The sequence below is a fragment of the Rhinoderma darwinii genome, chromosome 8 (assembly GCF_050947455.1).
Source record: "Rhinoderma darwinii isolate aRhiDar2 chromosome 8, aRhiDar2.hap1, whole genome shotgun sequence".
NCBI classification, from domain to species: domain Eukaryota; kingdom Metazoa; phylum Chordata; class Amphibia; order Anura; family Rhinodermatidae; genus Rhinoderma; species Rhinoderma darwinii.
The window spans coordinates 21,796,478-21,812,257 of record NC_134694.1 but is presented as its reverse complement, the minus strand read 5'-3'; the positions used below and the strand labels follow the sequence as shown (position 1 = coordinate 21,812,257).

The 15,780-nt window shown below is 42.4% G+C and overlaps 1 protein-coding gene across 2 annotated transcripts in view; it reads left to right on the top strand.

Moving 5' to 3' along the window:
- Positions 1 to 15,780, top strand: part of MAPKAP1 (MAPK associated protein 1) — a 141,310-nt gene that overhangs the window by 52,070 nt on the left and 73,460 nt on the right. For both annotated transcript variants that reach the window (XM_075834215.1, XM_075834216.1), the window contains one exon: positions 6,609 to 6,785. In XM_075834215.1, the coding sequence (XP_075690330.1) occupies positions 6,609 to 6,785 (177 nt within the window). The remainder of the gene's footprint in view (positions 1 to 6,608; positions 6,786 to 15,780) is intronic.

Below are 15,780 nucleotides of genomic sequence, written 5' to 3'. Positions count from 1 at the left end.
GCCCCCTGAATATCGTTCTCTACATTTTTATTTTTTAATTTACCATTATTTTCTTTTGTTTACATTGAGAGGGTTGTTTACCTCTGTGTGTTCGTTGTCTTGCTTGTCCAGTCATACAGTTCCCGGCATGCATGCCACGCGCCGGCAGCAGGGACTCATCATGCCTACTACACCCAGCTATAAACATTTTCTAATCTCCGTTGCCATTTTAATGCTCTCATTAGATCAGTGAGAGCTAACGATAAACGTGAAACATATCCGTGCTATACCAAACAACACTCTCTTACATAATGGTAAAAAAAACAACTTCATTTGACCCCAGAGCCGGAGTCCCAGAGCAGGGAAGAGCGCTAGTATAGGCTCTGCTTCGGGCCTCTGTGGAATCCCCTGACGTTACTGTGCATATATGGAGCGTGTTGTCAGGGGCTTCCCCAGAGCCAAAATCACAGGCAGAGCGCTAGTACATGCTTTGCTCCGGAATTCTGTTGAATACCCTGACATCACTGTCCATATATTGACCGTGTCGTCAGGGTCTTCCCCAGAGCCGGAGTCCCGGGCAGAGCGCTAGTATAGGCTCTGCTCCGGGACTCTGTGGAATCCCCTTACCCCAGCGCCAGTGTTCTTGTCAGAGTTGAACTAGCTACTGGCCCCTGACATCACATAATTTTTTCTGAGAGTTGCCGGTCCGCTGCTAGGGGGGAGAAAATGACGCGCAGGCGATGTGATAGCGCAGGAGTGGGCATACGTGGTAAACACTGCTAAGCGTAGAAACCACGCATGCTCAGAGACTAGCAGTGTTTACCACGCATGCTCAGAGACCAGCAGTGTTTCTCTCCCCTAGCAACAGACCAGAAACTATCAGAAGAAAGGGAGTATCCGGTCCACCACTTCCCTCAGTGTACAGTGACGTCATTGAGCCGTACATTGAGCCGTACATTGAGCCAGCCGGAAAACGGAACTCCGATCATGGACGAGCTTGCATCGGAAGTCAGGATTTTGCTACTGGTCTCCAGTACGTGAACGGCACTGGAATCGGGTGTTAGAAGATGAAATAAAAATTAAGTATATTACAAAGTACATTAGTTAATTGGTTCCGGAAAACCACTATAACTTTATCTGCATCTTGTAGGCATCTATTCAAAATGCCCCCACCTCTAATAATCACGGCCTTTGTTTGTAAATGTCATTACTTCCGCTTTAGACAATCTGCCAATAATAAGATGATACCCAGAGATCAGAGGAACCTTTTAGAAAGTGTTTGATTTTCCTGCAGTGCCACCACAGGGGAAATTGTAGAATTACATGATGCCTATTGAAATTAATGGGCTGTTCATGCAATGCATGGACTGGCCGGGTCCTCCAGAGAGAAAAATGCTTTTTATAGCTGCTGTCTACTCTGGAGGATGGAAGTCCAGAATGAGGTATTCTCTGCTGAAAATTGTTTTTTTTTTAAACCAGACAACCCCTGTAAAGGATAAATAACAACCAACAAGTAGACCTTCCCTTAAAACACAGCTTCTTTTTTTTTTTATACTGGCGAGCTTTAATTTTTGTCTTTGCCCAGGTATATTACCCCAGAGAGGCATGATTATAGCAGCTTTGCTTTGGAAGGTGTAGCTTTTTTGATGGCTGCCATGACTGCTACACCAACCATTTACTGCCAGATTTCTCAGATTCACATTCTTAAACCAGGTTGGCATGGGATCCCGGGGTTCGGGAGAGAGGTTCACTCACAATACTTTTATTCTCCTTCAAAGGAATAAATAAGTAAATGAAATAAAAGCCGTTATTCTGCTTTCAATAATTACATCGTCGGAGGGTTGTACAAGTTAAAGTAAAAGCCGAGCTATGGCGGAGCACTTGTCCCTTGACAATGACTTCTGGCGAGCTGGCTGGGCGAGCGGGGAATGCCATTCATTATTGCACCCAGGTCACCATAGAATTTCAGAAAATTGATACTGACAAATATATCGGTTTTAATTCCACGTTGGCAATCCATTCTGAAGAAATGTACAGCCTCTGCTAATATTAATGTGTCATTATTACTTGCCGGATCTAATAATAAATATCTCTTAAGCATGACAAGTTAGTATAGATCAGCCAGAAGGGGCAAACTCACCCTGCCGCCTCCGAAGCAAAAGGTTTTGGGAATTAATTGAGGGAATTTCAAATCAGGTAGCAAGCAAAATAACTCAGTGCCACATTCAATCAATAGCCAGAGTAAATCAGCTACTTTTAATTCCCGAAAATGATCCATATAGATCAAGCGAGCAATTAAACAATTAGCATGCACTTTGAGATTAATTAATTTCCACATCAATCATGCAATTAAAACTCGGGATTCTAAAAGGGGGAGTCTGAACGCTGCTGTGAGCAGAGGTCCCTGGTTATGTGCAATGAATATTAGCGCGGTCTGTGACAACATTTTGTACGAACAACGCATTTTAGGCTTTAGATTAGAAAATAAAAGAATACCGTTTTCAAAATAGGTTTTCATTGTGATTTAAAGGGACAGTAGCCTCGTATGGTTTTTATTACTATACCTTGTCTAATCTAAGGAGATGGTGATAAAAATTGCTATCTTATATTGGTTATTGTTTTAATATGTTTCAGTGATGGTAATGTAATGTGGGTGGGATTTCATGCTTCGCCCCCAATGATGTCACCCCCATTCATGGGATAGTAGGCAAAAGAAGGGAGTCAGTGGCATGAAGCTGTGCAAGCAAATTTACCATGATAAAAACATTATATTCGTAAATATGTCTGATAATTTGATGATACACATACCATACATACTGGACTGGTCTCTTAAATGCACCCAACAAGGTGTTTTTTTTTTTGTAATAAATAATATTTTCACTATTCAGAATTTATAGACTACTAGTCATTTAAAACGTCATATTTTAAAGAAGTTTTCCCACCATGGTTAGTTATGGCATCGGATTTTCCAAAATGTATTAATCATAGGAATCTGTGTTTTTGGGAGCCCCACCGATCTCGAGACTGAAGGAGAAGCTTTGCATAGAATCTCAAGTACCCTGTGAATTGGTCTGTGTGACTGTACCTGGGCTATAACCCTCTTCCTTCTTGTGATCAATGGGGATCCTAAACTTTAGACCCCCCCCTCCCCCCAGTGATCTGTAAGTGATGTGTATCCTAGCAATATACCATTCATTATATACGTGTAATAGCTTCTTTAAATAATAAAAATAATATTGAAAATTCGCCATGTCATACCAAATAATACAATGATTTATTTTTTGCATTGCCCCTGTTCGGGACTTTCTCATTACGTTAACCATAAACACAACCAATAGCTTTCTTCTATTGAGCCAGTCCAATAGTTTTAAAACCATTTAAATCTCCTTTTGGTTAGAATCAGTAAATATATCTCCTGTGGAGAGGGGCATATGTGGCAAGTCATTTTCCAATCTCCCTACTGGGAACTCTGGGAGACCTTTTAATAGACATGATTGTGCCTTTAAAGCTCAGTATTATTAAGAAATCTGTAAAAGGGCCTTTCTTGGAGAACGGTTCCATATAACACAGAGACCATTTGACAGTTAAGACACGATAACGGTTTTGTATGATTCAAGCTGCCACAGCAGTTTAAAGGGTTGTTGGCTTTGGACAATCCCTTTTTGTACCCCGACAATAAGTCATTTGCAGGTTCAGGGCCACCCATAAATCGGCTTCAAAGGGGTTTTCCAGTCATAAGAAATTGAACGCCTACACTCAGGATAGGCCATCATATCTGATCGTGGGGGTCTGACCCCTAGCACCACCGCCGATCAGCTGTTTTGACAGGGCCATTGCGCTCATACGAGTGCTGCTTCCATTTAATTTCTGTCACTGTTCATACTCTGAATCGCCGACACACTTGTAGCGGTTCACAGCATTACAGCCTTCACCAAGTATATCTGTGATTGACAGTACGAGCAGTTAAGGAATGAAGGGGAAGCAGCGCTCTTACAAGCACCGCGGCCCCTTCAAAACAGTGGGAGTGCCAGGAGTTGGGCCCCCACTGATCAGATATTGATGTCCTATCTTGAGGATGGGCCGTCAATTTCTTATGACTGGACAACCCCTTTATTCTGTGTGGAAACTCGACATCAAGTGTTCAATTTTCCTGCAGCGCCACCACTGGGAAACTAAGCATTACACAGTTCCGGTTAAAATCATTGGGATGTCTGTTTTATGTACCAATGTTCTTGGCCCTCCAAAGTGAGAGACTCCCTTTTTTAGCTGCTCTGTATGACTCTGTTTAATAGATGATGATGGGGTACAGCGGACAACCCTCTGTTAAGAATTCCATAATGGGGTTTTTGAAAATGGATTTTCTAAGCCAGACAGCCCCTTTAATGATGTAATCTGCACAATTGTCGTTGTTCAGTCAGTGGCAGTCACTATACCTTACATTGAAGATCGAAGATTGCTCAAATTCGCAGCATCAACTCCAATTTTTGCGTGATCTGGTGTTACATTGGGACGCATGCATTTCTGTTGTGCAACATATCTGGAGTCGCTGTCTACTGCTGGCGTTAGAGGTGAGCGTAAGTTGTAGCAGGCGGTGTTTTTTATATATTTTTCTCTGTGCAGAGTCTCCAACGTACATTGTTTCTGCAGCATATATGATTGAGACGCTGAGCGCAGCATATATCATTTTAATGAAACCTTTTGAACCACTCTCCTTTTATTTGGATGAAGCATTTCCATGGAATGTTTAGCAGCGAATGTTTCCCTCGACACTCCGCAGCGCTGAGTTATAGCTGTGTCTCTCCAGTGCAGCAGATTTTATCCACATTACAATCATGTCCCTATTGTCTCACACACACACGCAAAGAGAGTTTGTACTGCTGCTTTTATGACCACTTGTGGTTGGCGCCTGAGGCACTTTCTGGGTACGCCTTATGCTTTATTGGAGGTTGCATATTCAACCCTGCATCTGGCATGAAGTGCTGTAGTGCCAACAGGGAACTAATCCAGAGGGCCAGCGCTCAGATTCTCAATTAAGTTTTTGGATTTTTTTAGTTTTTTTTCTAGAAAAGACAACACCAGTTCCTCCACTGTTTATTGTTGATGGTTTGATCTGTAAAGGATGGTGTTAAATGTCAAGTTGCTCACTTGAAATTTAGAGATTGATTCCTTATTATTGGAGAATTATGTGGTTACGTTCTTAACTCCTTCCTTTATAGATAGCCCCATAATTTTTCTGAACTATATCTGTTACCAGACAGAGCCTCCGAGATATCGGTTCGTGGGTGCCCTTGTCTTCATCTTTATATGGAGACACAGGGAGGGAGTACTATCTGTACCTTCGTCATTTACAGGGAGGAAGTACTATCTGTACCTACATAATTTACAGAGAGGCAATACTATCTGTACTACATTATTTACAAGTAGACCATACGATCTGTACTCACGTCATTCACAGAGAGAGGCAGGGAGGCAGCACTATCTGTACCTACGCCATTTACTAGGAGCCAGCACTATCTGTACCTACATAATTTACTGGTAGGTAGTACTATCTGTACCTACGACATTTACAGAGCGAGAAAAAGGAGGCAGTACTTTCTGTACCTACATAATTTAAAGAGAGGCAATACTATCTGTACTTACGTCATTTACAAGTAGACCATACTATCTGTACTCATGTCATTTACAGAGAGAGTGCTGCCTCCCTGCCTATCTGTACCTACGTTATTTACTAGATGGCAGCACTATTTGTAAGTACATAATTTACTAGTAGGCAGTACTATCTGTACCTACATCATTTACAGAGAGCAACAAGGAGGCAGTACTATCTGTACCTACGTCATTTACAGGAAAATACAAGGCAGCAGTACTATGTATACCCGCGTCATTCTAAGCAAGAGACCGAAATCTAGTACTAATTGTCCCTACATACTTTTGTAGACAAAAGGATGTTCTGCTCCCCCTAGCAAGGTCACCACCAAATTAAATGAAAGCATAAGCATGGCGGTCATCTTGATGATATTTAATAGAATAGCTTTTGCTTATAGAAAGCCAACATAGTCCTCCGCATTGTCCACAGAATGTAATCACATCAGTCCCTGTCCTTAATGGTGCTCAAAATCGTATTCCCTATCTCGGACGCACAAACACTAGGGAAAAGTTAACCTATCAGTATGTTTTTGACGTGTGGGTGGAAACTGGCGAACCAGAGGAAGACCCCCACAAGGATGAGAAGAACAAACAATCTTCACGCGGTTGCTTCCCCTGGTTGGTATCAAACCTAGGATCCCAGTGCTGCAAGACGGTTGTGTATCATATTGTAACGCTTTTCTCTCAAAAAAAAAAAAATTTAATATGGAAATATATATTTCTTTGTGTGAAGTCTTTTAACATTTAATTTGGCATATCTTAGTTCAATCTGTTTGTAGTAAAGCTAAGTTACAACCAGTGTGACTTCCTTTGCAGGTTCCAAGAAGAACGGAATATGTTATTCCACAATTAGACAGATTTGCCTTTCTGAGGTCTGGGAAAGCCCTGTGGGATCTTTAATGGCTGTTTTATTGGATGTAAACCAACCTTGGTTTTTCTTGAGGCATTATTGACACCTCCTTCATTACTTTGTTTATTTGCAGTGACAATGTGGACTCCTTCTGCCTGCATATTGCTGAGGATGACGGAGAGGTCGACACAGACTTTCCACCTCTCGATTCCAATGAACCCATTCACAAGTTTGGTTTCAGCACCCTAGCTCTTGTGGAGAAGTATTCCTCCCCTAACCTGGCAGCTAAGCAGTCACTGTTTGTAAGAATGTAAGTATGTAATGGTAAAAATCTAGTATAATAGGTGAAACAAAGCACAAATGTTCTTCGTATAAGATAAAAGGCATCTAAGCTAAAGGTGGCCATACACATTAAGCCGAAATCGATAAACCTGCAGATGTTGGCCAACAATTTAATGTGTATGGAGGCCACCTGACCGAATGAGTTAGGCCAGTTTCACAAGAGCTGAAATGTGCCCGTATTATGGCCAACAATCTCGGCCCGACTACGGGTTGACTGACCTGAACTACAGTATCGTAGGTCCTTATTATGCTGTTGGTTCGAGTTATTAGACCAGTTTTTGGTTTGGGATTTGCGGCCGTGGTACAGACGCAGAAATGCATCCCTAAAACGCTTGTGTGAAACTGGTAAGTAATTTGAAAGCCTTTAAAGTAAAAATCCACAAATGCCGGGACAGGATTTGCGGCTGCAGTGTTGCACTTGTCTGAAACTGGCATAAGGCTTGGCAGTCTTTGTTACTATCGATAGAGAATGTCATATGATCTAGATGACCACCATGTATGAGTACTCCTAATGTTCTGATTCAATTCAATGATAATTATCTGATCTCAATGAAAATCTCCACAATCCAATATCCATGATCTTTATCCAGATGACTATGAATGTGGCAGTACCTGACACAACCCATGGACAGGACTGGCGCAGTTTCTGGAAAGCAAGCAGACCCTAATCTAAAACAACTACTTTAACCCACTTACATCATTAACAGGGAGAGACAAGGAGACAGCACTATCTGTATCTACATCATTTAGAAATAGAGAGACAGGGAGGCAGTAATATCTGTACCTGCCTCATTTACAGGGAGGTTGTACTATCTGTACCTACGTAATTTACATGGAGAGACAGGGAGGCAGTACTATCTGTACCTAAATAATTTACAGGGAGAGGCAGGGAGGCTGTATTATCTGTGCCTAAATTCATTGCCTGATTTATGGCAACCAGGGAATCAAAAGCCAATGAAATAATGCAATAACTGGAGATTTAATTGGTAATATATGCCAAATTTGTTCTGCTCGAGCTAGCAGTTTTTGTCTCATACAGGCAGGGCCAGCCTATTGATAGATGGCACCACGTGCAAAATTTTCTTTTGGCGCCCCACCCCCATCATGAAAGAAAATGCCCCATAAAAATGTATAATGCCCTTTTTAGTGCCCCCACACAGTATAATGCCCTCTACACAGTATAATGTCCCCTAAGTGCCACACACAGTATATTGCCTGCTGTAGTGCCCCTACACAGTATAATGTCACCTTAGTGACCCTCACACAGTATAATGCCCCCTCTAGATTGTGCCATACAGCCCCCTGTAGATTGTGCCATACACCCCCCCCCCACCTCCCATTTGTAGATAGCCCCCCCCCCAAACAAATAAGACCAACATTTTTTACTCACCTAGGTCCTGTTCAAGCGACGAACAGAGCTGCTCCGCAATGCCGACGTGATCCAGTGACCAGTGCGTAGGCCGGTGTGATCCAGTGACGTCATCACTGTCCCTGTGCCTAAATGACAGGGCATGGATAAACCTCCTTGCTCTGCCATAGGATTCAATGGTATCTGCATCCTAACGACACAGATACTATTGAATGTAGCGTTGCTACCACTGTAGCAGCCATAGCAGCTTCTAGCGACGCCACCGGGCATGGGTGGGCGCCGCTGTGGCTGCTACAGTGGTGGTTACGCCACTAGGCAGAGTGAGGAGCTTCAGAAACACAACCAGAGGAAGGGAGCCAGAGCAATGCCCCCTTCCACCTGCTGGAGTGATGTGCCCTGTGCGATGGCACAAGTCGCACACCCCAAAGGCCAACCCTGCCTTCATGTAACAGCCGACTAAAAAAAAATAACAATATAATGATGGACGTCTGTAGAAAAATACACTATTTCACACAATAGCAATGGCACGCAAAGCTGCAACATGCTTCATAGCTGTACATCTGTCTGTTTTTACAATAGCATCATATATGTTCAAATATAGATTTAAAAAAAAAAAGTTTGATGGGCGATAGTTGGCTTTTTGTTTTACCTATATTACCTGTGGTTGAGTGTGAGAATCTTTACTGATGCACTTTCCTCCAGTTCAGCTTTCATTGAAGGGTAATATGTGATATCTCAGTTGAAAGTTGACTCCATCATTAGCTTTGTGTTTTTTACTCTTTGATGTCAGTAGATGTGAAGATCATTAGGATAATCTCTACCTTAAACGTTAACAGATATGTTTACCCAGACTGGACCTTGCACCTTTCCACCATTATTTAATATTGCTTGTTAAGGCAATTTAGAAATGACGTGAAGGTTTTGATCACTAGCCCACCCATGGCCCTATTTTCATAGCAGTGTAAGGAAATAGCATTTTCATAGTGTGAAATTTCACTCCAAAATAGAGCGAGCCATAGACATTAGACCCTAACCACCCTTCTTACATCAGTCAAGACACCGCCATTGAGATGCATTCAGTTTGGCCAGCCATGTAGTAGAGCGAAGAGATGAGTGACTGCCAAAATATGTCTGGCGCCGCCTAAAAAAAAGCAGGATCGCACAGGCAAGTTCCAGCTTCCTCCAACAGCATATTTGGGGTACTATATGGTAGTCCCCATAGACAGTAAAGAGGTTTTGTTCTTTCTAATAATCCTGCCCAATAAGTAGTAAATATTCTTAACTTCTCTTTATTCCTTCGCCAACGGCTCTCTGTAAGAGGTCTTCTCCAGAACCCCATAAGTTTAATAAAGCCGTTTATAGAAAAGGGAAGGATTGGACCCCTAATGTGCTGAGCAGTGGGGGGGAAGGCGTCTCGCTGATCGCCTGTGTTAGTGATCTTTGTGTATGGCTCCCTTAACTTCAAGATCTTGAACGATATATGTTTTCTTCCGATATCACAGGTTTTCACTATTCATAACACCCTTAATGGTAGTTGCTTATAACATGTTTATGCAAAGCATTTATTGCTAAGATGACAGGTAAAAAACAATGCGTGTGTGTATACCTTTAAGAGAGGGATAGTAAAATGTATGATGTGATGTTTATATATTTTTTACATAAACGTCTTAGACCATATTTTCATCTAACCATAAATACTGTCTGTAAATACGGATCCGTAGTCATCCGTAACTTATCCATATATACGGAAGGGTGTCTGTAAATACAGTTCGTATTGCATCCATATTTGATCCGTATATACGGATCCGTAAATAAAGAGGGAGGCTGCAAATTATGTCACCAACATGTTGCATAGCAACGCTTCCGTAAAAACGGACGGTTTACGGATGCACATACGTAGCCATCTGTATTTACGGAAGTACCCATAGGCTTCTATGGGAGAGTCTGTGCCATAATTACGGACAAAAATAGGACAGGTTCCATCATTTTTTCATCACAGACACCCATCCGTAAAAATACTGAAAGGTTTCCGTGGCCAATAAAAATGAATGAGTCCGTAATTACGGATGAAATATACGGTCGTGTGCATGGGGCCTTAGACTTGGTTGACACCTCCTAGTCTTCGCTACTAATCGATTTGAGAATGTAGAATGATATAGATGAACACCATGTGTGAATAGAGATAATGTTCTAAACGAAAGCTGAGCTCTGAATGGCTGATATGAGTGACGAGACCAGTTTTTCTGCTAGACGGTTTTGATAAATGAGGCCCAGTGTGTTTATCTTAAGGCAATGATATAATGATCATGTCCATTTAAATAGCGTGCATTGCCTGTCGTGGCAGCCTTTTAACATGACCGTTGGAGAACGACCATTGGTCTCGTCTTGAGCTGCTTGTATAGTTGCATGGCATAGCCGTCAATTTCAATGCTAAGTAGTTTAAATATAATAGGACTATGTACATGTGCAGAAGGGTCGTGTATTGTGGTTTCCAGAATAACCTGTATCTGACTCTGACTATAATTACACATTTCAACCTTTGTAATGTATAGAAAATGTTTTGACATTTTTAGACTCAGATTGTGCTTAGCTATGAAAGAAAAGAAACCGTGCCCAAATTCTTGAAATTATCATGGACTCCCATGCCCTGGCCTGTCTAATAGTTGATTTGGCGGAGACCTTCTGAGCATATACACTGCATGACTGTCTTGTCTACTGAGACCTACCAGAGCCGCTAGTGTTTGCAGTCATGTTGCCCACACCAGCCGCTGCCAATGCAAACAGAGCGCTGGCCACATCTTGCTCTGAATACCCAGCAGTCCTTGGCTGGAAGCGGATTGCTAGGAATCAGCAGCGGCTATCCGCAAGGGCAATCAATAACTGTTAGAGAGTAGGAAAGGAAAGGGGGGCAGCCAGTTCACACCCTGAGTACCTGTGCCCAACTGGGAAGACAGGCCATGAAATAAAGCCATTAGCTGTCTCTTTTATGCCAACAGCTGAAATACATCTGTGTCTCATTTGTGTTCCAGCCGAGCGAACAGGCATAACCAAGGCTGGCAACTTCTATACGTTCCCTAAATGATCCAGGTCTGATTTGCGGCACTTTCTTGGCGAATGTTTTTCATGGCTGCTATAGAATTACGTCAAACAAGGGTTAACTGTGAGAAACTTGAATTGTTCCATAACGTGTACTGAAGTAGCCACATTGCTTTGCAATGCGATTGGGGCAAGATAACCGCAAAATTGAAAGGTAAGCGAGTTGTCCACATTTAGTAGGTGGCGATCGTTTTGATTTGAAGAAGAAAAAAACAGTATCCAGAATTAATAGAACGGTGTAAATTGGTAATAAGGTGTTGCATGGTAGAGTGCGTTCTATACTCTGTATCTGCATCATACCCTTTGGGCCTGAAAGGCATGTCAGAGAAAAAGCAACACATTTTATCCTCCCCCCGAAATCCCCCCCCCCCCTTCTATCCTCTCCCTCCCTGCCCCGGCTGAAACAGGCCGTGGCCATAAAGGAAGATGGAGAGACCCGTTAACTGAGAATGATCGCTATCATTAAAGACAGGAGGAGGTTTCACTTATCACCGCCAGCTTCATACATGGCCGAGTGGATGAGGCGTCCACAGGTAGAACAGTAGGATACAAATTGCAAGGGTCCTACAGTCGTTCAGTAGCAAAAGCGCAGCGTAATGAAAGAACACAGTATCTCATCCTTTATATGTGTCCCACACCATCCATCAACTATAGCCCGGCTTGTGTTTTTTAACCCAGAAGGCATAAATACATATTGGGACATTAGGACCAAACTTACCAAACATTATTTGCTGGTCTCCAATAAATGCCTTGAAAATATACTATTAGATATACAAATCATTACATGACTATTATTAGATTGCTGAGTTATTAGCTATGTTCTACATTTGTTCATTAAGCATGCAGAATTATCAAAGGTTGTTTAGAGATTAATTGTTTTTATTATGTTGATTAATAAAAAAATAAATATATACTGTGTGTGTGTGTGTGTATAATACGTACGTACACACACACCAATCAGCCATAACATTAATACCACCTGCCTAATATTGTTTGGGTCCCTCTCGTGCCAGCAAAACCGTTCTAAGCCATTTAGGCATGGACTCCACAAGACCTCTTAGTTGTCCTGTGGTATCTGGTACCAAGACGTTAGAAGAAGATACTTTTAAGTCCCGTAAGTTGCCTCCATGGATCGGACTTGCTTTTCCAGCATATCCCACAGATGCTCGATTGTTTGAGACTTGGGGAATTCAGAGGTGGAGACAACACCTTGAACTCTTTGTCATGCTCCTCAAACCATTCCTGAACATTTTTGTAGTGTGGCAGTGTTGCCATGAAGTCCATGAAACAATGTTTAGATAGGTGGTATGCGTAACATCCACATGAATGCCAGGACCCAAGGTACACATGCGTACACATGATGTAAAATAAAACGTGGTTCATCAGACCAGGCCACCAGTTGGGATGTTCACATGTCTACTGTTGGCGTTTTCGGTGGTGGACAGGGGACAGCATGGTCTGCAGCCCCAAACACAGAAAACTGCTCAGATTCTTACACTTTCCCATTTTTCCTGCTTCCAATAAATCAATTATTGAATGATTATTTAGCTGCCCTCACACATTATAATACCCCTATAATTGCCTCCACACAGTATAATGCCCCCATAGCTGCCACCACACGGTATAATGACCCACATAGCTGCCCTCCATACAGTATAATGCCCCACATAGCTGTCCTCCCACAGTATAATGCACCCCATAACTGCCACCACACAGTATAATGCACCCCATAACTTCCACCACACAGTATAATGCCCCCATAACTGCCCTTCAAACAGTATAATGCCCCATAACTGACTTCCACACTGTATAATGCCCCATAGCTGCCTCCCCACAGTATAATGCCCCCAATTACTGCCACCACACAGTATAATGCCCCATAACTGACTTCCACACTGTATAATGCCCCATAGTTGCCTCTATATAGTATAATGCCTCCATAACTGCCCTCCCCACAGTATAATGCCCCCATAGCTGCCTCTACATAGTATGATGCCCCCATAACTGACTTCCACGCAGTATAATGCCTCTATAGCTGCCCTCACACAGTATAATACCCATATAACTGCCCTCACACAGTATAATACCCATATAACTGCCCCCACACAGTATAAAGTCCCCCTAAGCTTCCCCCCGCGCTGTATAATTCCCCCACAGCTCCACAGCTGCCCCTAACCGTGCCTGATAAAATTAATAATATACATACCTAACCCCGTTCCAATGACGAATGGAGGAGATCCCTGGTCTGACAGGCAGGCGCGATGATCCCTGGTCTGACTGGCCTGCAGACAGGCGCGATGATGTCACTGCCTTGTGTCCAGCGTTATATAGTGAATGGTAGAGCAGGGACCTTATGGTCCTCTGCTCTACCGTTGGGTTAAACTGGATCTGCGTCCTGAAGATGCATATATAATACAATATGCACAGCTTAAAAATGCCTTCATTGAGGAGGTGAATATTTGCTGCTTTGAACACTGGGTTAATAAATCTTTATTAAAACATTTTTGGGAGTTCTGCTTCTACTTGTGGATAGAAGTTGTAACAGAGGGGAGGTGGTTATTTGCCTTGAAGCCAGCACCCACCAAACAGGCTTTCCTCACTGTACAGCTCCATTATATATGTCTAAGAGCTCTAAAGGCCCTTTTACTCAGGCCAATGAGCATATGAACGCTTGTTCCCGATCATTGCCCTGTGTAAACAGGGCAACGATCAGCTGATGAATAAGAAAACGCTCGTTCATCAGCTGATCTGCTCGCTGCTGTAGCCAATAAAATTGTCACTAGTCGGCAGGGAGATGTGGTGTCGACATGATGGAAATGTATGGGTACGAATGATCGATCGCCCTAATACATAAGCGATCATTGCGCCTTTTGAAAGGAGCAAAGAAGCGCCGATCAACAAGCTGTCTAGTCGATCGGTGCTTGTTTTCACTGCCCGTATCTGGCTGTGTAAAAGGACCTTAAGTGCTGGTGAGATATCTCACTCGGGCCTTGTTCATTTGGGCAACCTTTACATAATCTGAGCTAAATGTAATGCTGGCCATACACTTTAGATACCTATTGGCCAACATCTACTCCTCCTGACTCCCTCATACACATGCACGCTCGGCCGAGCTTGCATGTGTTGTCAATAGGGAGAAGGCTGCTGCCAAACTTCTCTGGCAACAGCTTTTCTACTAACAAACAAAAGGATCAAGCATGTTGAAATTCAACATACCCGACCCTTCTCTTCCCTGACCACATCCGTCGGGGGAGAGTCAAGACACTGCCATACACATTAAATATTCGGCCAGTCCCGCTGAAATTGGTGTGTTCGGCCGACACATCTAATGTGTATGGCCAGTTTAAACGTAGGTTTCACAAGTAAATGACGCTCCCCCGAAGCCCAGTGACATCAACAGGAAGAGTAGTCATAGATCATCTGTCACAGGCAGGCATCTTACCCAGCATTGTCAAGCATTTAATTTAAATTTATTGGACAAGTTAGGCTGTATGCTACAAATGGAATATAAGACCTAATATTGTTCTCACCTTTGACCCTGCCCTGTCTCATATTGCATATAAAAATATTTTGTGTGTTCCAAGAGATCAGACATTTTGCCCTCCTCCTCTTTCCTCAGATCAAACCGGACTCTGGCTGTAAGGCACTTGGCTTTAGCAGAAGCCCTCCCCCATTGCTATGTCTGCTATAGGAGACCATGCATGTTAAGCCCTGCACACGTAACAAAGTCCCACCTCTATCAGTTATCTGCCAACTAAAAAACAAAGCTCCACCTTAGAAAATAACATTAATAACAAGCCCCCAATATATAATTTTATTATTTCAAAATTTCCCACTGATCCTAAAAGTGTTTTAATAATAATCCTCACTTTTGCCCTACAAATTTGTTGGAAATCAGGATGTGTCTGCTGACAGATTCGCTCGGCAAGAATTTGAAATTCCATGCACCCTGCATGTGTACAATGGAAATTGTGGCTATTATGGAATTGTAATTTATGCTTTAAATCAGATTTAAAGGTGGAGCGTAAAAGTAAACGATAACGGGTAGATTTTTCCTGTAATTTATCACTCACATATAACACATATAATCCATACATTTGTGATGTATACCTACAGAATTTATAATGTAAATACAAAATGTGCATTGCTATTCGGTTATATCCACAAGTCACTTTAGTCAGTGATATAAAAATAGATTTCACAATATATTTTCCCGGCATGACTTTGCCAAAAACAGTCATATAGAATGAGCTCATCAAAGTTATGCACCTTCACCATCTCCAAATATTCTTCTAACACCACTCGAGTACGTGGCAGCGCGGTAGAACTGTGACAATTTGCACAGAAAAAGTTTTATTACGTTGCCACTCAAACTACACTGGCATGGTGGGTTTTGTCAATCTGCTGTACTGTTTCAGTAATGAGGTTGTTGTTTGGTACATAGTGGGATTTCCATTTCAGTCTTCAGGATATAAAAAATTAACTATATGAATGAGAA